Below are 24,378 nucleotides of genomic sequence, written 5' to 3'. Positions count from 1 at the left end.
CCGTATTGGTGTTTTGGATCTTCTAGCTCTTAGCAAAAGCCATGTTTTTATTCGAATGTGAGGGCATTTAAATTTACTTAATACTCTTTGTCTCTTGTCTCATCTTATCTTTCTTTTCTTTTTACAGAAAACCCATATAGACAGCTGCCCTGTGATTGTCACGGAAGCATGCCTGGAAAGACAGCAATAGAACTGGGTCCTTTATGGTATGTATCTAAGAATAAAGTAATTTACACAGTTGTTTGTCATAGCCAAGATGTAATTATCAAGGATAGGTACAGCCATAATGTTGACAAATTAAAAAACTTTAAGCACAACAAAATATGGCCACCTCTTTCTCTTTAGGCCTCAGCTATTAACAAATAGTATAATTTCTTTACCCTATTTTGCTGCCATCAGTACTAAAAGGTTATATAGTAGAAGAAAATAACTGGGCTCCCTGCCTAGGGCAACCAGGGGGTACAATGAAGGAAGGGCCCAGTCTGCAGTGAGGAAGACATGCACCTCAGATACTTATTAGCTATGTGGCTAAGCCACAGTTTCCTCATCTGTAAAATGGAGGTAATAGCACCTACCTCACAGGATTCTTGTAAGTGTCCAATAAGGTAATATAAAGTGCTCAGCACAGTGCCTGACATATAGTACTATATAAATGTTCTTTATTATCATTATTCTTATAATTTACAAACAAGAGAATTGGTCTCTGAATAAAATGGAAATTGACTGCATATGTTAGGGTGAGGCTTTTAAAAATAAAATTATAAAATCAAAATGTAAGGGTTCTCTCTCATCTCTGACGTGGGAGTAGTGAAACACATGTAACACAATATAGTAGAGTGGCTCTTGAAAGATCCAGGCTCCACGCCGACTCTCATTTTAGGGACGTCTCATGCAAGTCACTTCATTTTTCTGGCCTTCAGCCACAAGTGAAGCTGTGAGACTAAGCAGCCTGTAAAATGTCTTCTCCCACTGTACATGTTGCAAAGAGGACATCAGCCTAAAGGCCAGTTCTTCTAACGTCTGTCAGTCCCTACTCCCCTCTGTCCAATAATGTGACAGGCCTGGCTGCAGGAGAAAGACTGCCTCAACTGGAGTTGAGAATCCATCTCCTTTTCTTGCCCAGGCCACTTTTTTCCTATGTGTCTTCAAACAGTCTTTACTTCCCAGAGCTTCCATTTCTTCATCTGTAAATTCAGGGGTCCTGAAGACCCCTGGAAAATGGAGGTATTTTGCAAACCTGAAAGCCCTGTTGAAGTGTGATTTACCCCTAGTTCTGCCCTTTGGAACCAAGGAACAAAATTAAAATTCTTTGATACAACCACCCTTCAAATACCTGAACACAGCTTTCACATTCCCCAAGTCTTCTCTCCAAAGCAAACCCCCATAAAAGCAGTGTGGAACAGAGGAAAGGGCAAGGTCTGAAATCCTGTGACCTGGATTGAACTAATTCTTTTGCTAATTACCCATCTGATCTTGAACAAGTCATCCTGCCTCTCTGTGCCGCATTAAGAGAGTTATATGAGATGACTTACATCCCCTTCTAACTCTGCATGATCTTATAATCGTTTCATATGGTCTTTTTTGCAGTATGGTTTTGAGGCCCTTCCCATCAGAATCATCCTACTCTCATTATGTTCTTACTTATCAGCGTCATTCTTAAAATATTATGCTTACAATGAAACAAAATACTCCAGATTTGGTCTCTTTGGAGCAGAATACAATGGGATAGTAACCCAAATTGTATTAAATATCCTACGTTATCAGTATTGACTAAAATCACATTAGTTTTTGTGGCTGTCATGTTATATTTTTGACTCATTGAGTTTATAGTTCATTTAAAAAAAAAAAAAAAAAAAAAAGGTCTTTTTCACATGTACTGTTGTATAACTGTCTAATAGTCCAATATTTTAACTACCTGAAATTTATTTTTTCAGGTATAGGTAACGTTTTTTATCTTTAATTATATAACTTTTTAAGACCAATCCACAACAGTAATTCTTCCCTCCAAGTTCCACATCACTTAACTTGACACTTATAATGTATGGTTAAGTAATTTTTTCATGTATATTACTTAAATTTAGTCTGAGCTCTAAAGGCAGAGGCTGTGTTTTATATTTCTTTATATCTTTCTCTAGTATGCAAAAGAAGGGCATTTTACATATAGCAGAAACATGGATTTCTTTTTCTTAATTAGTCCCACTGGGATTTTATTAAGCAGTTGAACTGACTTCATAAAAAACTATAGCCCCGATTAAAGCAAGTAAATTTAGAGTTGGATCATGAATTCTATCTATTGAATATTAGCCTTCCCCAGCATCACATAATTATATACATTGGTCAATGCTTAAAATAATCGAGTCCTTTTCCTTTAAAGATTATATACATTTTTCAAGCTCAGTGTTCATTTTATTTTCTTTATTTGTCCAGGTCAGGTTCTCTCTTTAATACTGGATTCCTCCGAAGAATGCTGTTTGAAGCGGTTCAGCATGGTTTAGACGACATTCAGCCCCTAATAAAGACTTTAATCTGTGAGGCAGAGTGCACCACTCTAAAACAGTTTTCAATTCATGCACCTACAAGTCTCAATAAGCAAGGTGACTAAGGAAGTGACAGCACTCACCAAAAATAGTTTATCTTTATTGGAATCTTTTAATTTTATAATTTAAAAGTTATGTGATGCAATGAGCTAAAGTTTCAACTAAAGTTCCCTTTTCAGAATGAACAGATATCAAAAAGTACTACATAATATTTTATGCTAGCAAATCTGAGAATTCAAAGGAAGTGAATGACTGTCTACAACAATGGAGTATCAAACTCAAATAGAAACAGGGCCACTAACCTAATCTTCAGGCCTGCAGATTGTTTTAGAAAACCATATGTTAATATTATATTATCTATGTTCTATCATATTTTTGAAGAATTAATACCTATGCTGCAAACATTCTTTTGAGAAACATAGAAATCCCTCTTGTTTCAAGTCACTGTTGCTAAAGATCAGACCATCATAATCTGTGTTCATGCTTAGTCAGGGAACAAAACATTGATAGCTTTAGTTAGTGGGTTTCTTTAAATTAAAAGCTAAAGGTCTTTTGTTAATTAACCCCTTTTTCTGACTTGTAAAAAAATATTGTTAAAGGTCCTAAGAGTAATTTGACTACAGATTTTCCATAGGACTTTTCAGGTCTCATTCAAGTAATTTTAAAGTTGTTCATTCTTTTTTTGCTATTTTATCCTATAAATGTGATCATGGTATAATTTGGCTAGCCCTGATTAAAACCTCGAACTATCTCCACCTTTTCTTCCATCTATAAATTCAAAGATTATTCAGATAAAAATGAGGATAGTTGGGGGAGGCTGGCATCATTGATTTCATATTTAATCTAATTTTTGTTGTCACTATCAATTTATAAAATACTTTATTCCTATTTGCTCTTTATCTTTTAGAGGAATGTGGCGTAGTTATTAAAACTCCAGATACTGGAACAGATTATTATGTTGTACATGGTATGTATCAAAAAAAATACAAAAAAGGCTTATTTTTATGGCATTGTATGCATTGAAAATACCTCATAGCAATTATATACTTATCTAATGATATTTGGAAGTATTAAAGGAGGCAAAAGTGCCTTTCAAATCAAAGAAAAATTTAATTTTATTAGCAAGGTTTCAGCTAAGAATGTGATTGTATTCTAGTTATTTAAATAGAAGTTTAATATGTAGACTATAATAACTCTAATATGAGCATATGATTGAGAATTTTTAGTATACCTATATGCTAATTAACTGAGTTGCATGTCCATATTTATTCTAGGCAATGCAAGTTCTTTGGAGTATTTAGATTTAATTATCTTGCCAGATTTCTCTTTTTAATGAACTACATGCTGCTTTTCATTACCTCAAACTTCAGGCTTTAAAATGTTTTTTGGATATATGCCCCCTAAAAAGTATAGAGAAAAGTGTTCATTATTTTCCTGAAAGAAAATAGTACAAAGGCAGCTAGGTGATGCAGTAGATAGAGCACTGGCCCTGTAGTTTGGAGGACCTGATTTCAAATCCAGCCTCTAGGACTTGATATTTAGTAGTATATGATCCTGGGGGGAAATGCCTCCTCAAAAGTGTGTATGTGTAATACTAAAAACTAGATGGTGAGAGATCTGATTTGGTTTTGTGGGGCTGTGTATGTGTGTTTTTTTTTTTCTTTTAGTGATATCAAGCCACATTTTAACCAGTACTAAATGGTTTTGCCTAATGACTGTTTTACAACATAGTTTAAGTTTTGGAAGTGCTTCCCCCCCCCCACCCCGATTTCTACAGTTTTCAGTCATTTTCCTTAATAATCTAAATCTTTTGTTTCTTCAACTGAATTTTGTTACTTTAACTCTTTAAAGTATCTTCTAAGTAATCTAATTAGTATAGCACTAAATCTGTAAATTATCCTTGGAAATATTTTGATCTCTTTTATGTTGTGACAATCCAGCTACAAACACTGAATATTTAGGAGGCATATCTCATTATCTGTCCTCTGCATCTAGCATTAAGCATCATATTTAATATTAATTCATCACAACTTAGATCATAGCAGTGAATGCATTTTTCTTTTACTTATTCCAAGCCCTGGATATTTTTGCAAATTTTATTTTTTGGAAAATTTGTCACCAAACTAGTTTTATTGATGTCATTCTTTTTATTATACTGTACCATGAAAGATAAAAAAATAGATTTAAGATAGCATACCTACTAGAGAGTTTCTATTCTGTGATTTAATTCCTACTTACGTACCTATTTGGAAAGAGAAACATGAAACATTCAGTAGTAAATGGTACTTTATATTATTTCATTTGTTCACAACATTGACCCTGTGAAGAATGGCCATTTTTGTTCCCATTTTGCTTATGAGGAAACTGAATGCTAGAACTTAGGTCATTTGTCCGTTTAGTATAGGGAATTAAGTTACAATATCCAGCCTTGGGGGCAGCTAGGTGGCACAGAGGTGCCCAGCAGTCAGGAGAACCTGAGTTTGAATTTGAACTTAAGTGGTGAACTTAACAGTTATTAGCTATGTGACCATAAACAAGTCACTTAACCCAAATTGCCTTACAAAAACAAAATATCCAGTCTTAAGCTAGGTCTCTTAAGATTCTTGAATCCAGCAATTTACTATAAAGAGTACATTATTAGTATCTCCTAAAGAAGTTATTGAATTAAATTTTTCTTACATGACTTTAAGGAATAAAAAGAGGACAAATTTAAAACAAAGGCTTAATTGGCACAACAAAAATAAGTCTTTCTTGTTAAAGGCACTGTACTTATTTTCCAAGATCTTTTATAAACGTGCTGTTGTCTATGTCTTTAAAGAAGATAGACCAGTATTTCTATATTTCAGGAAAGAGAAAAAGTAATGAAATATGCAGAAATGCTACCAAGAAACAAAAGGCTGAGGTGAATGCAGAACATCCTCCCTTCTATTACAACATCCACCGACACAGCATCAAGGGGATGAACATGCCAAAGTAAGAGCTCAGGCCACCCCAGGGAGTCGTGGTGGGCCTGGTTTGGGAAAGCCCCTCCTCACCTCACTCTTCTTCTTGGCAGGTTAAATAAGTTTCTGCAGTATCTCTCCCAAGCGGGCTTCCGGGTCAGCCGTACCCACTTCGACCCCATGGGCGTGCGGACAGACGCCCCGCTGAGCCAGTTCAAAGCTATCCTGATGAAGTACAGCATGCCTACCTACACGGGGGGACAGTCGGAGGGCCACATGCAGTCAGCAGCTGAGGACACGAGAACAGATTCCATCCCTATGTCCATGGATGGCAGGGCTGATGAGGCCATGGGGAACGAGAAATCTAGTAATGAGAGCTTGTTCCCAGATGTCCTGACAGACGACTGGAGAGCTCCTGTTGTGTGATTTAATTCCCGTGATGTAACAAATATAAAACATTCATATTTTTATATGGAAACCTCAGCAGTTTCTAATTGGTTTCTAAGTTGGTTTGGAGAGCTGTGCATTGAAACTTTCTTATTCTAAAGGAGACAGTTTCAGAATATTACAGATGTTTCATGTGATGCAGATTTTGTGGTTGATGTCATCCCTCTGGTTAAATAATTTGGAAGAGTTTCACAGCTGACTGTTGGGTACTTTTGAAATATTTTCAATTGTACATCACCACTTGAGCCTATTCACCATGTTTATAGTAAATAAACTTTTTATAGGGCAGATAGTGGGAGCCAGAAGCCTTTAAACATTACCATGACCTTGAGCTTATAAGTGTTTCTTCTGGGCCTACATTGTATTTCACAATTAAGTAGCTAAAAGTATTGGCACTGCACATTGCAGGCCTACCAACCAAGTGATCAGTCAGATATCTATCTGTGCCAAAGGTAGAAATGACAGACATTTTATAAATGAAAGGAAAGAGGGATTGCTGTGCAGCAAACTTTTCTTACACATTTGAGGCCTTTTTATTATATTGTAATCTATCAGGCGCCAGATTTCTTAGACATGTAAAAGAACAAAAGGTGAATTATCTCACTGCCTCATGCACTGCATAAACACATTAATCTGGTTGTGATCTGCCTTTTAGAAGTATAATATATAATCTCATAGTGATTTTTCATTTTCAGTGTTAAATATTATATAAAAGGCATTTTAATATAAGCATAAAAGAGTACAAAGACTAAAAATAGATTTAGAATTTTTTTTTCTTTCCTTCTACCATTTCAAAAGTATTTGGAGCAAAAAAGGTTTGGAATTTGCTTTTTTGATCTTATTTTATCCTTTTATTTTTATTCTAAGAGAATTTTAGCATTTTACTTTTGAAAGCTTAGGACCATTAACTTCATTTCACGAGTTGTTCCAAAATTGCAAGCCTTTTCCCTCTTTTTTGAAGGTTACTGAAATATTTTTTGACCAACATTTTTTTAAATCCCCCAAAATATGAGCTTGCTTTAAGAGGAACATTGGGAGGTAAGGAGGAGGATGAGGAGGGCATCAATAGGAGGAAGAAAGAGGCCAGACTTGTGATTTTACTGGTGAAGGGGATTCTTGGTGGGAAAACTCCCCCCCCCCCCCACGAAATCAGATGTACAACTGCTTTTATGAGAGCTGCTTTTGGCACTGAAGTAGTAAATGAATTCATTAGGGTTATGTAGTCAGAATGTATTGTGGTGGCCAAACTTGAGCCCTGTGCTCCATCTACTATATCATCCTCTCATAAATCAGCTAAATAGATTAAATATAATTCCTCAGTTTATTTCAAAGAAAAGCCAGTGATAGCTTCTGACTTGGTACTTTGGACTTCACGTATTTTCAATGCATTGTTCTTTTTCCAAGTTCTCAAAAGTTGTCATACTGAATGAACAATCATTTCACTATGCAAAAAGCATTTCCATAGTTAATTCTCATTTTGCAAGCCCATTTTTATTCTCTCAAGTGTTAGCTTCAGTTTATATTGACAATGATTAGGTTTTCAAATGGTTGTATGGAGAATAAATGGTTATGGAATATCTTTATAATTCCTTGAAGCTTGTTCAAGAAAAAAAAATGGTCTGATCAACTACAGCTTGGGAAAAAACAATATATTGATAAGTATGAACATAATATATAAGTACCAAGTAGGTACTTGCAGGTTATAATGCTACATGGTGTAGCATTTTTGAAGAACTCTCATGATTTCTTTAATGAACACATGATAGATTGAGCTATCACCTCTACTGAATGAATGCCACATCAGTATATGCTGGGATTTACTGTCTGATTTTCACGTTTTCCACCATTCCCACACTGTCATCTCAAACCCAGTGAGATTACAGGATTACAAAAGAACTTGGTAAATGACTAGTCCAATCTATGAAAAAAAGGATCCCTTCTACAACGTATCCAGTAAGCTGCTTAGAGTTCCTTGGAAGACTCCAAGAATCCAATGCTTCCCTAATTAGCTCATTTCTTCTTGAAGTTCTCTCTAAAATTGCTTCTAAGCCTCTCTCGAATCAGCATTGGGTCACATAAAACATACCTAACTTTTTCAGGCCAAAAAAACACTCAGTTCCTTCTGTTTGCATCAGGTTGCTTTACTCTTGCAGGATCCATGAGATGTTCGGGGAGGAGCAGCATCTCTGGTATGAGGGTTTGCCGAGTCTTCCTCAGAACCACTTGTCTTTGGGTATCCGCCTATCCCTCAGCTCTTACCTGTGCTCTAGGAAGCTTTAGCAGGTATACCTGTCACACCCTGGTAAAGTCAGCTCAGTAAGTGAACCAAAGCAGGTTGAGAGGGTATTTGTGGGAATTAGAGAGAGATCCACCTCAAGTATATGAAAACTCCCCCCAACAGGATAGGTAGATGAGAATGGAAGGCACCTGAAGCTGTGGAGCATGTAAAGCTTGGTCAGACATCACAGGTGCCATGGTGGTCCAGTGTATTTCAGGCCATTGCTAGTGGCCTTCCTTGATTTTTGTCCTGAAACTAGGCTTCAGTAACTGGAAGAGAGCAAGGCTGATGACTTTTGTGCAACTCTGCCCACCTTCAATTAACACAGGAGTCAAGACATCAACCTGCAATGTCATGTTTAAAACAAAAGACAAATGCTGGGCTGCCTTTCCTAAGGTGTAGTGCCCAGAACCAAACAGTATTGGTTATCCTAGGGCAGAGCCTAGGATAAGATTATTCATCTCATTTCTGAAAGTTCTGCAGCCTAAGATAAAATTAACATTTTTGACTGCAATATAACACTGACTCATTGAAAAACCTTCAGGTCTTTTCATATCAACTTCTTACTGGGTTACATTTTGGAATCTACATGTATATCACTTTATATTTGTTCTCAGGGTTTACCTTGGAAAGGCAGGATCACATAGTGTATGAAATTATAGGTCTTAACCACCTCTTCCAGCCCCTAATCACCTTAGCTATCTTGGTCCACTGACCTGGTCCAGGGTTACTTATCTCTCCCTAGTTTGTCATCCGAGAACAACTTTAAGCTATTGATAGGAATTAGACCTTCAGTTTTATTGGAGAGTCCCTCTGTTAGTTCAGGTTAGTATCTTCTATGTACTATATAGTCTTGGTGATATAGAAAGATTAAGCGAGTTTACCAAAGATCATTTGTCTGGTGTATATCAGAGGCAAGACTTGAAACAAGATCTTCCTGACTCAGGCCTGCACTATCCAATGAATCACAACTCCGTCTTGAGTGATAAGGATGCTCAGTAACATTGTTGAACAGTCATACAGATCCCCAGAAGACCCTACTAAAAAGATCTTTATGAACAATTTAATGATTCCCCTTCTTTGTATCTTTTGCTTCAAATCGGTGTCTCACACATGGTGAGCTAAAGAAATATTTAATTTTTGTTGACTGAAATCCTGCAGATTATCATCTAAACCCCATTCCAACCCCTCCCACACAATTCTTATTCTCATCCTTCTCAAACCTCCCACCCCAAAGTCCTAACAAAATGCTTCCCACTTCTTCCATTGTATTTTCTGGGGTGCCTGTTCCTTGGATAATAGACATCCTTTCCTTTCAATTTAAATCTTTTCCTCTTTCAGGTCTTCCATCCTCTGGCCGTCAACAAGACCTGGCTCCTTTCCCTCAACTCCCACGACACTTTCCTGGCCACCCTTCCCAGGTAGAGCTGCATTCCCATTCCCTTTTTCTCTCAGGTTGAAACAAGGGGGCACTCTTTAGGAAGTGTTGATACCCTAACTACTCAGTTCCTCAGCCTATTCAGTTTCTATCAGCCATACAATGAGTCATACCGATGATCTTGCCACCATTCACAAATACACCACCTCCCATGTTCAAGAATTCAAAATCCCTTTATCTGGCCACAATCTGTTGGCTTTCCACCTCTGCTTCTGCCTTCCTTTAACTGTCCACATCGTAAACTCCAGTCCTTTCACCCTTTGGTTCTCTCCCAGGCAATCAGCGCTGACTAGCCACTCACTCTCTTTTCTCTATCTTGGCCCCTTGGCGAATCAGTTCCATGCTATCCCCCTCCATTGAATCCCTGGCACCCTTATAAAATCGCTGATTTTTCCCTGCTTCCGCCACCCATGTGAGCAGCTGAACAAAGGTAGAGAGAGTCACTACCACTCTAACTGGGTCCCTTACAAACGGGGCCTTCACTGCTACTTGGCAATCCCTCCACACCTTCCTTATCCACCCCCTAACCTCCTTTCCACAGCAGTTCTCCCAGACACTCCAGCCTCCTCTAGATCCCCCTACCCCGACCTTTCTGCTGAGAACTTTGCCACATTTTGTAGACAAAAAATAAGGCCGCTTGAGTGATTTCCCTTTTCATCTTGCACTTGTATGCTTTTGACCACCTCACCAATGCAGACTCCCCTCATCTACTCTAGTGATCTCATTCCATCCCACTTCCTCAAGAGTATTCCCCGTTACCCACACTTGTCACATCTCCTCCTTGCCCACTGTGTCACCTGCCCCCGTTTCCACCAGACCCTTGATCCTTCCATCCCCACTCTATCTCGCTTCTCCCTGTGGCCAAACTCCCTGAGACCGCCTCTCAACTCGTCATAAACCCTTATAATCTGGATTCTAATGCCATTCCATCAAAACTGCTCTCTCCAGAGTTACCATTGCTTCTTAATTGCCCAATCCAGTGACTCAATTTTCATTCTTCTCTCTGCATCTTTTGACACTCTGGATCACCTTTAAAAAAAAAAAAAAAAAAAACTTTTTTTTTTTTAATTTTTTTCCACCCTCTTCTCTTTGATCCTTCTTCCTCTACGTTTTTAGGACACGACTGTTGCTCTTATCAGACCACTTCTTAGTCAGCTTTGCTGTATCCTTATGCAGGTCAAGCAGGATAACCATGTCCCACGGGGCTCTGTATTGGGCTCTCTTTTTCCCTTGTGGTTTCATTCAGTGATCTCATTAGCTCTCATGGATTTAATTACCATCTTGATGCTGATGATTTTCTAACCTCCTATCCTAACTTCTCAGCTAACTACTTTCTTACTTCCACCTGCCTTTCAGACATTTCAAATGATATCCAGTAGACATTTCAATATGTCCAAAATTGAATTTACTCTTTCCCCAAAACACTCCCACCTTTCCAAATTTCCTTATTACTACAGGACAACTCCATTCCCCCTGGTTGCACAGACTCAGAGTCTAGGTTGTATCCTCAACCCCTTATATCCAAAATCTGCTGATTTTACCTTTGCAATGTCTCTTGAATACACATCCTTCTTCCCTATGTGGCTGCCACCATCCTAGCACAGGCCTCATCACCTGACTTATCCCCAGCATTTAGCACAATCCTAGCAAATACTAGGCACCTAGTAAATGTTTATTGACTGCATGAAATTATGAATGACTGGGGGCAGCTAGATGGCACAGTGAATAGAGCACAACCCTAAAGCCAGGAGGACCTGAGTTCAAATGTGATCTCAGACACTTAACACGTCCTAGCTGTGGGACCCTGGGCAAGTCACTTAACCCCAATTGCCTCAGCAAAAAAAGAAAATATGAATGACTTATTCTTGCCATGCAATCATTTAACAAATCACCAAATATACCATTATTTAACCCCATGTCCTCATTTTTTCCACAAGAAAAAAAGCATGAATTGATTAAATGTTTTAATAAATCTAAGTAAGCCATTTATATCATTTGCCTGAAGTATTCATTCATAAATGCTGCCAAAAAAGGAAAAAAGATTAATCTAGATCTAATCTTGATAAAATTACACTAGCTCTTTGTGATCACTTTTTTATTAAAGCTTTTTATTTCCAAAACATGCATAATTTTCAACATTCACCCTTGCAAAATCTTGTGTTCCAAATTTTTTCCTCCCTTCTCCCCACCCTCTCCCCTAAATGGCAAGTAATATGTTAAACATCGGCATTTCTAACATACATATTTCCACAAATATGCTGCACAAGAAAAATCAGATCAAAAAGGGAAAAAATGAGAAAGAAAATAAAAAAACAAGCCAACAACAAAGTGAAAATGCTCTGTTGTGATCCACACTTAGTCCCACAGTCATCCCTTGCAGATGGCTCTCTTCATCATAAGTCCATTAGAACTGGCTTGAATCATCTCACTGTTGAAGAGAGCCATGTCCAGAAGAATTGATCATCATGTAATCTTGCCATTGTTGTGTAGAATGATCTCCTGGTTCTGCTCATTTTACTTAGCATCAGTTCGTGTAAGTCTTTCCAGGTCTCTCTAAAATCATCCTGCTGGTCATTTCTTATCGAACAATAATATTCCATAGCATTCATACATCACAATTTATTCAGCCATTCTCCCATTGATGGGCATCCATCAGTTTCCAGTTTCTGGCCACTACAAAGAGACCTGCCACAAACATTCGTGCACATGTGGGTCCCTTTCCCTCCTTTAAGATCTCTTTGGGGTATAAGCCCAGTAGAAACACTGCTGGATCAAAGGATATGCAGTTTGATAACCCTTTGGGCATAGTCCCAAATTGTTCTCCAGAATGGCTGGATCATTTCGCAAGTCCATCAACAACATATCTTATTTTCCCACATCCCCTCCAACCTTCATCATTATCTTTTCCTGTCATCTTAGCTCATCTGAAAGGTGTGTAATGGTACCTCAGAGTTGTTAATTTGCATTTTTCTAATGTGATCACTTTCTTTACTGTATATTCACTAACAATTTTTTCACCTATAATGTCCTACATTTTTGCCAGTTTTTAAATCAAGCTCATTATATCATTATTTGTTGCTTCCATTCATTAAGAAAAAATTTTTGAGACATTGGCAATCCTGAACATTCCCATGTTTTTCCATATTCTTCCAAGTATTACTGTCAGTGTCTCAGCCACCTCAGCTGTCAGTTCTGAACACAGAGATATGATTCATGTGACCAAAGGGTCCATTAAGAACTCTTATCATCTTACTTCAACCTTCTATTTGCTATTTTTGTTCTTTCTTTTCTAGTCCATAAGTCTTTTTTCTTATCAGGACACAAAAGCAACTCAGGAATTAAATAGCTTTATCTTCTTTGTGCTCTTATCCCCTTTTTGTTCCTATTCTATGCCAGTATAGTTTACAATTTTTCATTGTATGTGGCTTTTTCCTCACAATGTGGAGTACTTTTGAGTTCTGAGCACATTTTGGGAAGGATGTTTTCAAATTGGAGAATGGGCTAAGGTAGGCAACCAAATTGAGTTAATGCTATATGAGGCCTCCTGAAAGAAGCTCAGTGTTCAAAATTGGAGAGAAAATTCAGATAGAAAAACTGAAATATATATCTCTTATATTACATTATTTCCCCACCCAGAATACTTCAGTGGCTCACCATAATAAATAGGACAGAATTCAAATTTATTACTCTTAATCCAACACACTATGTACAATCTGATCCTCCAATTTTCTTCTCTCATTACTCCCTTATACAAATCCTGTACTGTAGCCAAAATATTCCCTACAAAAGTAACCAATGATACTGACAAACGGAGCTCTCTGACTTCCTTCTACCCAAGACTTCTGAATTCTGGTGTCTTCCCTCTTTTAATTATTGCCTACGTATCCTTTATGTAGCCTTGTATTTGTAAGCTCAGAAGAGCCTTTGCTTATATTCCCAGTCTGAAATTAACAGTACACCTATTTTTTCCCCATCTCTATGATCTATACCATCCTTCAGAAAAGCTCAAAGCTTCTGTTAAATTCAGTTTTTAGAACAAGACTATATATATATATTCATTTGTCCAGTTCTTTCAAAACATGTTTCCTGCCCTCAGAATGTTAGATTTAACTGGTATGATTTGACTTGAATATCTGGGATAATTATAATGCTTACACTATATTTTGTAAAGGACAACAATAATTATAAAATGGGTGTTTTAATATTTGATACACTAAAGATTTAATTTCATTATCTGTAAAATGAGGGATTGGATTAAATGATCTCCTTCCTCTAAATCCCATTGTCCAGGGAGAAATATTAAGAGGTTGAAAATATCAAACTAGGGTAACTAGATGATGCAGTTAACCCCAATTGCCTCAGCAAAAAAATAAAGAAAAAACAAAAAGAAAATATCAAACTAACATTTTGATAGGAAATCATTTCAGTATTTTTAAACTGATAAAACACTACGTTCATTTGGAGATAAGTTGGAATCCACATCATTAAAGGAAAGCCACTTTCCATTTTGTTTCTTTTTTACCTCATTACTTCTGCTACTTTTTCTTCCCTACTCAAAATCTATCTCAAATTTGATTTGCTTCACAAGAGGAGAAATGGGGCTTATTGAATTAAAACATTGAAGTGTATCGAGGTGATGTTAAAGAGAGAGTCTGGAAGGTAGAGATTATAGAATGGATCTTACCGATGTAGAATCAAATACTTTGAAGTTTTTAAAAAGAAAATAATGTCTGTAGTATAGATCTAGAGACTCTCAATTCCTATAAGAATTTATAAATTTCATTTAGATTCCACAATGGACACACTACTTGGGAGAGTCAAACATCTTTGGCAATCTTGTCTACCTGTTTTACACTTCACTTGATAAATCATCAAAAAGACATCAGTAATCTCTAACTCTTCTACCCAATCTTTGGAAAAGATGGCAAGTTATTTATTTTGAATTTTTTGAATTTGAATTGAATACTTTTATTGATTTTGAATTGATTGAATTCTTTTGTTTACTTTATTGAATTTTTTTATTGAATACTTTTAAAATGATGTACTGAATACATCAGTGTACCTCTTTAAAACAAAAAAAAGGTAATTATGATATTAAAATGTGGTCTGCTATTGTATATAATTTTCAAAAGTTGCTTTCAATGAATATATATTATTCTGAAATATAGAAATGGTAAAGTTGAACTATAGGAATCAGTGACTGTTACTTTCTCAGTTGTCTTTTTTGTTTTTGTTAATAAGATCTTTGATTTTTTCCCAAATGTTTGGTATTGAAGCATCACATCTGGACACCCAACTTTGAAGTCTCCTACAAATTACTTTCTTACATCCAGTAGTTTCCCTTATTTATCTGACTTCTAGTGTGGAATTTACTTGTTCATAAGATCACAAATCTAGAACTCAATCCCAAAATTACCGATAAGAACTAGAAAGGACCTTCGGGATTATCAACTAAAAGTCCCCCTTATTTTCTAGTTGAGGACACGGGCATAGAAATGATGTACATGGCCCGAGAGCTAAAGTCTGAGATTTGAACCCAGATTTTCCCAACTCCAGATCCAGTCTAGGAACCCCCAAAACCAACTAGTCCAATCCCATTATTTTACAAATGAGGAAATCCATTTGTAATGAGGGTTACAACTGTGTGCCCAAGGTCACATGGGTTGTAAGTGGTGGGATTTGAGTTTTGCTCTTTATTATGGATAAGTTATGCAAAGAGAATTGCATTCTTAATACACCTTTTTCTGTCATCAATGGAGACAGTAGCCACATAAATTAATTTTCTTAAGATAACTGTTTTCCACACCTAAATAGCTTCTAAAACACTCTCATAATTCTTGCTTTTAAAGACTATACGATATAACTTTAAGAATTCTTATTACTACGAAGAGTGTTATCCTAGTACACTACTGAGATGCCCTTGAGATGATTAAGTCTCTTCCCCACGGATGGAAGTATAGGAGTTAGGGCTTAGTTTTGTCAGTGATATCCTCGAGGCAGAAACATTTGTTAAGCAAAAACTTCCCTGAGGAAAAGATGAAAGAAATAAATTTTTGTTCAAGTTGGTATTACAGAGTTATGCTTATCTCTTAAGCAAATGAAAATTCTCAAAAGATTTCAGACACCAACAGAAAAGGGGACGGCAGAATTGTTGTCAATCACGAGGTGATTATTAATATCATCCTGTGGAGAGAACTAGTGTAGTTACTAATGTTTATTAACTTATTATTGATGGGATGGGAAAGCCTCAAGTCGTGGTGCTGTAGATAAATCATTACCAGCGGTCTTTCTGCGGAATGGCAAACACATGCTAGTTAATCTCTTGGCTTTTTCCAAGCAAATCCTGAGCCCTCCGAGGCTCAGTAGACTGCAGCTAACATAGTCTCTGCACGTTTGTAGGCTGGTTCTCTGCTCATACCCAAATCCTTTCCCAACTTGGCAATATCTGACAAGTTCATCCCCTTCCATAGCTGAGAATTCAGCATCATTGCCATATCATACTCAAGTATCAGAGGCTTTAGTGGAGTTCCAATAATCTGACCACTAGTCTATTTACAAGAATATAAGTAGACACAGAAACCAGATGATTGCTAAGGATGATTTTCTGAGTATCATTTATTAGATATTTTATATTAATTCTAAGGAATTTTATAGATATTTTATATAGATTTTACATTTTAAAATTTTATTTATATAACATAAATATGTTATATTTTAAAACTTAAAGAATTTTATATAGGTATTTTATATCCATTTTAAGAAGGCATCCAAATGCAAGCTGGAAAAATTGACAGGAAAGTGGATGGATATGGAGGGACTGGATGGGGGTGAGAGAGGGCTTGGAAGAGCATCCAGAAGAGTGAACAGTTCATCTTTAACATTCAAACTTTACAAGTATATTTTACTGAGGGGAAGTCAAGTTGTGTAGTGGATGGAGCACTAGCTCTGGAGTCAGGGGGAGTTCAAATTCTACCTTAAAAAACTAGATACTTTACTGTGTGCTCGTGGGCAAATTCTTTAACTCCAATTGCCTCACCAAAAACCAAGCATATTTGACTGACAAATTCTTAAATACTTACAGCTTGCATTTGCTTTTTACTCATCAGACTCAATTTGCACAAATAATCTTTTTTTCTTGGTTTGGTAAACCCTACCCGTATCACCTTTTGAAATAATCAAATTCCTAATAATGTGAATTAATGAGGTTTTACTATATTTTGCACTGTTACAATTACACATCTACCAAAATAAGGCAGATACTATAAAACTTGAGTGGGAATAAGATTATTATTGAAGCAAAGTAGACCTGCAAATCATTTATTTTATTGTGGATATGTATGTAAATGTCACAATAAGCTGAATCATTCTAGATATGCTTTGCAGTGCTCAATTTCTCATTTTTATAATAAGCCATTTCTATTTCCCTTAGATAAAAGGATTCAGAAAACTGGTCCAGGAGACAGACAGACAGACACACACACACACGCTTTGAAATCATAAAAGTTTTGAGTTTTTTTTTTTAATAAAGACAGTACACTCAATGATTTATCAAATGCTTACATTATATTTTGTAAAGGACAACAGTCAATAAATTCACTAATGATGTAAAGAGATTACATTCTCCCACACTGACATATGAACACACATACATTCTCTAAACATAAACACAGCTTAAATTCACAAATATCTCTTTTGCTTCAAGACTAAAGTTCTATTAAAAATCACACAATGGGAATTTAGTTATTTGATGCAACTACTAATCTAGTACTTTTCCAACAAAACCCAAGTATTTATATCACAAAACCCAGGTTATAGTCAGTGGACATGCATTAATATACAACTGAACATTACACCAAAAAAAGTACTGAATACAAAATTTCTCTTAATTTTGGCGGCTCTCAATTTCATGGCACATTACAAAAAAACCCCAAAAAAACAAAAACCAAAAAACTGTAAAAATAGGTTTTAAATATTAGAAAAAAAAAAGGGTAAAAAAAATATTTAATAAAACTATTGAGTTTTCATGTAGGGCTGAAGCACTTAAAACCGACCCCACTGTCAAAACAGACGGCTCAATATTTACAAGTATTAGGCTTTAATTACAAGGGAAATAGAGGATTCCTTTCTTCCTCTCAAAACATTACAGAGTTTGGTTTGTCAATGTTAACATTCTGTAAATACTGTAACACTAAAAACTCAGAAACATAACTGGATGTGTGACAGGAATAAGAAATAACATGTGAATCTTCTTATTTTTGACCACCAGTACAAAGCCTTGTCACCCCAAACACCTAACACTGTACCTCATGTTATAGTAGCACCAAATTAAGCAAAGTGCAGCTTCATCTTAGGTGGTGCTACTATTCCTTTAGCAAAGCATCCTGCACTCTAGCAGAGCAGGGCTCAAGTTCTGGGTGGGTTTAACTTACTTTTCTGTGGCTCAACAGGAGTTAAAAATTATTCTCTAGCAACCAAAACAAAACAAAACAAAACAAAAAAAAAAAAACAACAATAACCAAAAAACCCAAACCCAAAAAACAACCACTGGGGTAAAGTTAGAAAACAAAATAATACAACTTTTTCATACAAAAAAGTATATCCTTGTTTTCCTTCTGTCAGTGTCATGTGGTTCTCAAAACTTAAAGCCACAAAAAAGAAGGGCATCTTATTGAAATAGTACAGTATTTATTTTTTTAATCAAGGTTAAAGTGCAAGTAAGTATATCCCAGAATCTCTGGTATTACAAGAGGGTTATCAAATACTATAAAAAAATGACTGTCACAAGGGACTACAAAAGATGTTTCAGTTATGATCAAAAAAGTGATCCCTTAAGTTTTATATATGAGAACTACCTATTTAGGGCTACTTTAACTCCCACGCCTAGTAAGATTTGCAAATATTATACCAGTGTCTCTTTATAATGTTGAGTTGTGTAATTCACTAACTAGAGCAAGAATTCTAAGGCTGGAACAGGAAGAAAAGTGAATAAAATGACACTGCTTGACACTAAAATAAGGAACATCAATTTTTAAACAAAAATGCTAGCAACAAGGTTTTAAATAATGAAGAGAAACCCATGAAACAAAAATTTAAGCATACTTATTAAGTCCTAACCTTCAGATGAAATAGAAAACCTATTTCACTTAGGACTGTATTAAATAAATTAGATCTTAAGGAAGGAGATTATATACTAAATATTTATGCTCCTCAAAAAAAAAAAAAAAAGCCTAATCATGCTTAATCCACAATTATACCCTTAGCCTTAGCTAGCAAAAATACCACCATAAACCAACTTTAACATTCTTTACTTTTAAGAAACTTTTGAGAGGAAAAAAACTTAAGTAAAGGTTGCCATTAAGTATGAAGGCCCACTAAACCTTCCTTTGCCAGATGAGAGCCTCAAATGGATCCACTGCTTCATCAGTGAAAAGACACAGAAGTTAGATAATAATTTCAAAAGAATGCACTGGATAGCTTCATTCAGTCCCTTTGAAAAAGAAAAGTTTAAATAAAAAACAAACAAAACACGAATTCTAATAGTGTAAACAAGTCTGGCTCAGCAAGGAAACTGAACGCAAATCCAAGATTATGTCCATGAAAACAATGATGGTGCATCTTTAATATTAAAGAAATCAGAGCTATAAAAAAAAGTTTATTTTCAAAGCCATCTTTCCAAAGCTTATTTGTGCTCCTTTGTTGGTGCGTAGTAAAGTTCCATGGGTTTGTTCACTTTCCAGTACTTCTCACTGACCAATTCCAAGGAAAAAGAACCATTTAGTACCTAAGAATAAAGAGAAATTATGTATAATTGAGGTAAGGAATATTATAGAATTAAGAATTAGAAAACTGCCAGTAGACAATGAACAGTGATACTAAAAAACACAATTATTAGTTCTTGTGTCTAAACACAACTGTGGCTGAAAGCAGCCTTGCCACTGACATGGCATATTTCAAGAAATAAAAGAGGGCCATAAAAATTAGTTTTCCTAAAGAGAAATTTCCTTTTCCCAATGGCCTGGTATGTACAATTTCCTTTCAATAAGGGAAGTTATTCTCTAGGCAAAAATTCTAAATTCTCTAGGCAAATAAACTGTAACACGAAAAATTATTAATTGTTTTCACCACTCCATATTTTTGTCTTTATTTCTTAAGTAAATTCATTTTTCCAAATACTTTAAAGCATGTATCTGCTACGGCTAAACATGACACTGAAGGTTCTAAATAAACTAACTCCTTTATGAATCAAAATGTATTTTGTATACATCATTCACTAATTCCTTCTATCCCCTTTGGGTCAGTATGATTATAGAAGCAGAGTTCCAAGTCTCAGATCCAACAGCCAATTAAATAAGATCACTAAAAAGTTCTAAAGGCAAAGATTGCCACTCTAGAAAATAAGTTCCATGAAACTTCTATTATACTACAGTTGATGAAAAAGCCTCAAGTACAGAATCCCAAAGACTCTCTAGGGAATCCTATTCAAGTCTTTTAGTTTTAAAAAAAAGTATGATCTGTAACTGTAGCTTCTCCTATTCTTATTCTTTATTCCTCAAAAAGCCCATAGAAAATAGAAGTGCTATTAAGCATTTAGTATAAAGAAAGTGATCAAGTATTCAAAAAGTATATAAAATATGTTGCAGCTTTAATAAGACCATCAAGACCTGAATTGAACTCAAATTCTATCTCATGACAAATAATTCCCTCCAAAAATCTTAGGTGTTCATGGATTAAGAAAAGGTTTCTAGACAAAGAAGGTAACAATACCTTTTACAGGATGATGGGGGAAGGGGGAAGAACATTCTTAATCTTATGTTGTTAAAACTGTGCCTTAATATTATATATTAAGCAGTTTCAGGTACTCACAGTGAACTGTCCATTAGCTGTAGCAATGTAAATCGTGTACTGCTTCTCACTGGCTGTATCTAGGTTCATCTGGTTTGATTCTCCCTTGCTCCGGAGTTCTTCTAAAGCTAATCTCACAGCGAGGTACTTGGACAAGTGATCAACCGTGGCATTGCCAGAAGTCTTTATGTATCTGAAAGAAGAGGAATTTTTAAAAAGCTAAGTGCTGAAAACAAAAGTATTCTTCAAAATCTTCAGATCCTTAGAGCACTGCTATAACACGAGGTATAAAACAAATTTCTAAGCTATATCTCAGCATTTTCGATACCTCCTGCCTTGTTCTACCCCATCCACTATACTGATATTCTACCCTTCCTTCATAACTCAGTCTCAATGATATCACCTACACAAAGTTTTCTGTCCTCACACCTGGGAGTGCTTTCTCCTTCATTTAGTTTCAATCATTTATAATCTTCTTATACCTTCTACTCTTCCTCTAATTTGTATTATAGTTATCTAGAAGTGCCTTTGCACCTCCTCTTTCAACAATAGGGCTTTATTATAAATAAGGACCACGGGAATCTCCTTCATTCTTGTATACTCTAGAATGAACTGCACAGAGGAAACGCCTTAATTAAAGTTTGGCAAATTAAGGACCATTTCTGGGGTGGCAGCGAGAGGGAAGTGACTTGCTCAGGGTCACACAGCCAGACTGTGTCTGAAGCCAAATTTGAATTCAGGTCCTCTTGACTCCAGAGTCAGTGCTCTATCTACTACACCATCTGGCACAGGAAAGGATAATGGCAGGACCTCTCAAAGTTGTTATCAAGTCCTGGAGGCTATCGATCTTCACTTTCACCGGTCCTCCCATATCTTCTACTCAATAGTTTATTTTTCCATTTACATGTAAAGATAGTTTTCAATATTCTTTCTGGAAGATTCTGAGTTCCAATTTTTTTCTCTCCCTTACCTCTCCCTCCCTCAGAGAGCAAACAGTCTGATCCAGGTCATACATGTGCAATCATTTCAAACCTATTTCCATACCCTCCACTCAATGACAGCACAGTACAAAGAGAGAAGACAGATTCCAAATGTAAATACACACAAAATGGAAAAAATCAGAACACCATTACTTCCTTATAAAAGCCCTTTACCACCCAGCATTCAAAACTTCAATTTTCTCTCATCTTTAATAGGACAAAAGTAGAGAAAGGGAGGAGCTCTGGAATTTCTACATCTTTACATCAAAACCCTAAGTCTCATAATCTCAATTAATTTCCAACTTACTAAATTCAAATTTACTAATAGAAGAAACTTTATCTAAAACAGTTATTATACATTTACTATGTGACAGGCCAGTTGCTGGGTAAGGAGACAAAGACTAAAGAAAAAAAGAAACAGTTCCCACCCTCAAGCTTTCACTACATGTAGAAAATAATATGCTCACATCTAAGTACTTTTAGAGTAAATTCAAAGCACAGCCTAAAAAGAAGCATAAGGAGCTGATGGGGAGTAAGAAGTCTTTTGTAGAAGGTGGTCCTTGTATTAAGCTTAGAAGAAAACTAGGGATTTTGAAAGTTGGAAGTGATTAAGGCGGGGGGGGGGGGGGGGGGGGGGGGGGGGGGGAGGGGTCCATGCTGTGCTGCTAGAAACAGACAGAAGATGAAACATCAGATGGGAGGAACATCAAAAAGGCTGAACAGAAAAGCCGTTTTTTCCAGTCATGTCCAACTCTTCATACCTTCGTACCTGTGGGGCCCAGCACATCAAGGCCTCATTGGGTAATCGTCCCCCACCTGCTCACCTCGTCTGGGCGCTATCATCCTTCTCCATCAGCGTGGGGTGAGGCCTGAAAACCAACTCAATTTCACTAGAGCCGTCCAGGACAGGGTCTATGGCCACCGCGGCGTTGTTGTTGTCCAGTTCTAACCCAGAATCGTCTGACGTTTTGGTCCTTTTGTTACTAGGCCCAGCTTCTTGATTGCTGTGAGTGGACGCATTGCTGCAGTGTGAACTGTCCCCATTATCTTCTGCTCCGCTGCCATTTTCAATCTGTTGTTTCTTGCCTCTCTGTAGCCTGAGCAAAGTTATATGATATTATTAATTAGCCTTTTTAAAAGCAAAACAAAAAAGGAGTCTTTAACACGGACAAATCTTGACAAGTGACTTTAGTAAAGTTTTATCTTTAGTAATGGTATAACTAAAACATTTCCCCTATCATGTGCTTGTAGAAAATACTTTAGAAAAAAATGGAAGAATTAAAAAACACATATAATAGCAACTAAGATTAGCAATATAGAATATAACAATTAGTAAGAAATTCTTCAGCAAAACTAGTAAGTTTTCCTGTGTGTGTATAATGCATTTTAAAAGATAGACTAAAAGAATCCAAATCAACATTTTAATTAAAAAAGTACACTTAAATTAAAAAAAAAAAAAAAAAACCAATACACTTTCTCTTATCTATTTTTAATTTAACATAGGATATTAAAATTAGCTTAAATTCTGAATACAAATCATGTGATGATGATGATAGGGCCATTAAGGTTCACAAAGCACTTTATAAATCTCATTTGATCCTGAAAAAAAGGTAAGTGATTATTTAACCAAATGACCAATGAGGAAATTGAAGGTGCACTAGATTAAGTGCCTTGACCAGGTCACAAAGCTAGGAAATATTTGAACCTGGATTTGAATCTGGAGCTCCCTGATTCCAAGCACAGTGCATTACCTAACTGCCTATAAGCAAGATAGGGCAAAAGACATCCTAAAGAGAGCCTGAGATTTAAAAATATATATAAAAAGTTCACACACAGACACTGAGCTGTAATTGCCTGTTCTATGAAGACATTTCCAGAAATCCTAATTCTTCAGTGACATGGATAAATTTTTCAAGTAAGAATTAATATTTATATGGGGAAGCCAGGGGTGGCACAGTACACAAAATGCTGGGCCTGGAGTCAGGAAGGCATCTTCCCGAATTCAAATCTAGCGTCAGATACATACTGGCTGTGTGACCCTGGGCAAGTCACTTAACTCCATTTGCCTCAGTTTCTTCATCTGTAAGATTAGCTAGAGAAGGAAATGGCAAACCCCTTTAGGATCTCTGCCAAGAAAACTCCAAAACAGGTTCAGGAAGAGTCAGGAATGACTGAAGAAAAGTGAATGAACAACAAATATTTATATATAATTTTAAGGCTTGAAAAATGTCCCAAATACTGAAATTTTAGTCATCCCTCTGCATGTAGCTGTTTTGTTTGTCATTGAATTAATAGAAAAAGGGGGAAAGAATAAGCATTCAAATCATACTTATGTTCCAGGCACTGTTTTATGGGTTTTTAAAAAATATTAGCTGACTTGGTCTGCAAATCTTTTTGTTTGCTCCAACTTGCATTATTTTTATATGAGGACTTCTATAGTTTTAAATCTGAATCTACATGTATGTGCGTGTGTGTGTGTGTGTGTGTGTGTGTCAGTGTCAAGGCCATAGTCAGCAAAGTTCCCCAGTCTTTCTGGAATCAGATTAAAATGTAATTGGGAAATGTTTAACAAAATAATTAAAAATACAATATAGAAAAATTTTTAAAAGCTCTAATTTAAAAAAAAAAAAAAAAAAAAAAAAAAAAAAAAAGCTAGTTTGAAGGTTACAACTACTCAGTGACACAGGCCATTTTACAACAAAAACAAAAAGGAAAACCCCAAGACAGAAATTAAATGGCTTACAAATCACTGTCTGAACCAAAAACTGGACTCAGGTCTTTCTGATACTAAATTTAACATTAACATATTATGCCATCTATATGTCCCCTCTTAAACAGAGGCATTTCATTTTAACCTGCCTCAGTAATTAAACAAAGTATAATGAACACAATTTTTAACCTTATCTTGATGAAA

At 36.1% G+C, this 24,378-nt stretch overlaps 2 protein-coding genes across 2 annotated transcripts in view; one reads left to right on the top strand and one right to left on the bottom strand.

Moving 5' to 3' along the window:
* TRMT1L (tRNA methyltransferase 1 like) overlaps positions 1-6,900 on the top strand; it is a 42,874-nt gene extending 35,974 nt beyond the window's left edge. The window contains exons 12-16 of the mRNA XM_023501828.2: positions 128-206; positions 2,428-2,594; positions 3,445-3,504; positions 5,384-5,510; positions 5,593-6,900. Of these exons, the coding sequence (XP_023357596.2) occupies positions 128-206; positions 2,428-2,594; positions 3,445-3,504; positions 5,384-5,510; positions 5,593-5,905 (746 nt within the window). The 3' untranslated portion in view covers positions 5,906-6,900. The remainder of the gene's footprint in view (positions 1-127; positions 207-2,427; positions 2,595-3,444; positions 3,505-5,383; positions 5,511-5,592) is intronic.
* A 10,286-nt stretch (positions 6,901-17,186) lies between these two features.
* RNF2 (ring finger protein 2) overlaps positions 17,187-24,378 on the bottom strand; it is a 30,827-nt gene continuing 23,635 nt past the window's right edge. The window contains exons 5-7 of the mRNA XM_031937032.1: positions 22,289-22,561; positions 20,506-20,677; positions 17,187-19,423 (exon numbers count right to left, since the gene is read on the bottom strand). Coding sequence (XP_031792892.1) covers positions 19,322-19,423; positions 20,506-20,677; positions 22,289-22,561 — 547 coding nt within the window. The 3' untranslated portion in view covers positions 17,187-19,321. The remainder of the gene's footprint in view (positions 19,424-20,505; positions 20,678-22,288; positions 22,562-24,378) is intronic.

The sequence above is a fragment of the Sarcophilus harrisii genome, chromosome 4 (genome assembly GCF_902635505.1).
Source record: "Sarcophilus harrisii chromosome 4, mSarHar1.11, whole genome shotgun sequence".
Classification (NCBI taxonomy): domain Eukaryota; kingdom Metazoa; phylum Chordata; class Mammalia; order Dasyuromorphia; family Dasyuridae; genus Sarcophilus; species Sarcophilus harrisii.
This window is presented reverse-complemented; position numbering and strand designations above follow the sequence as displayed.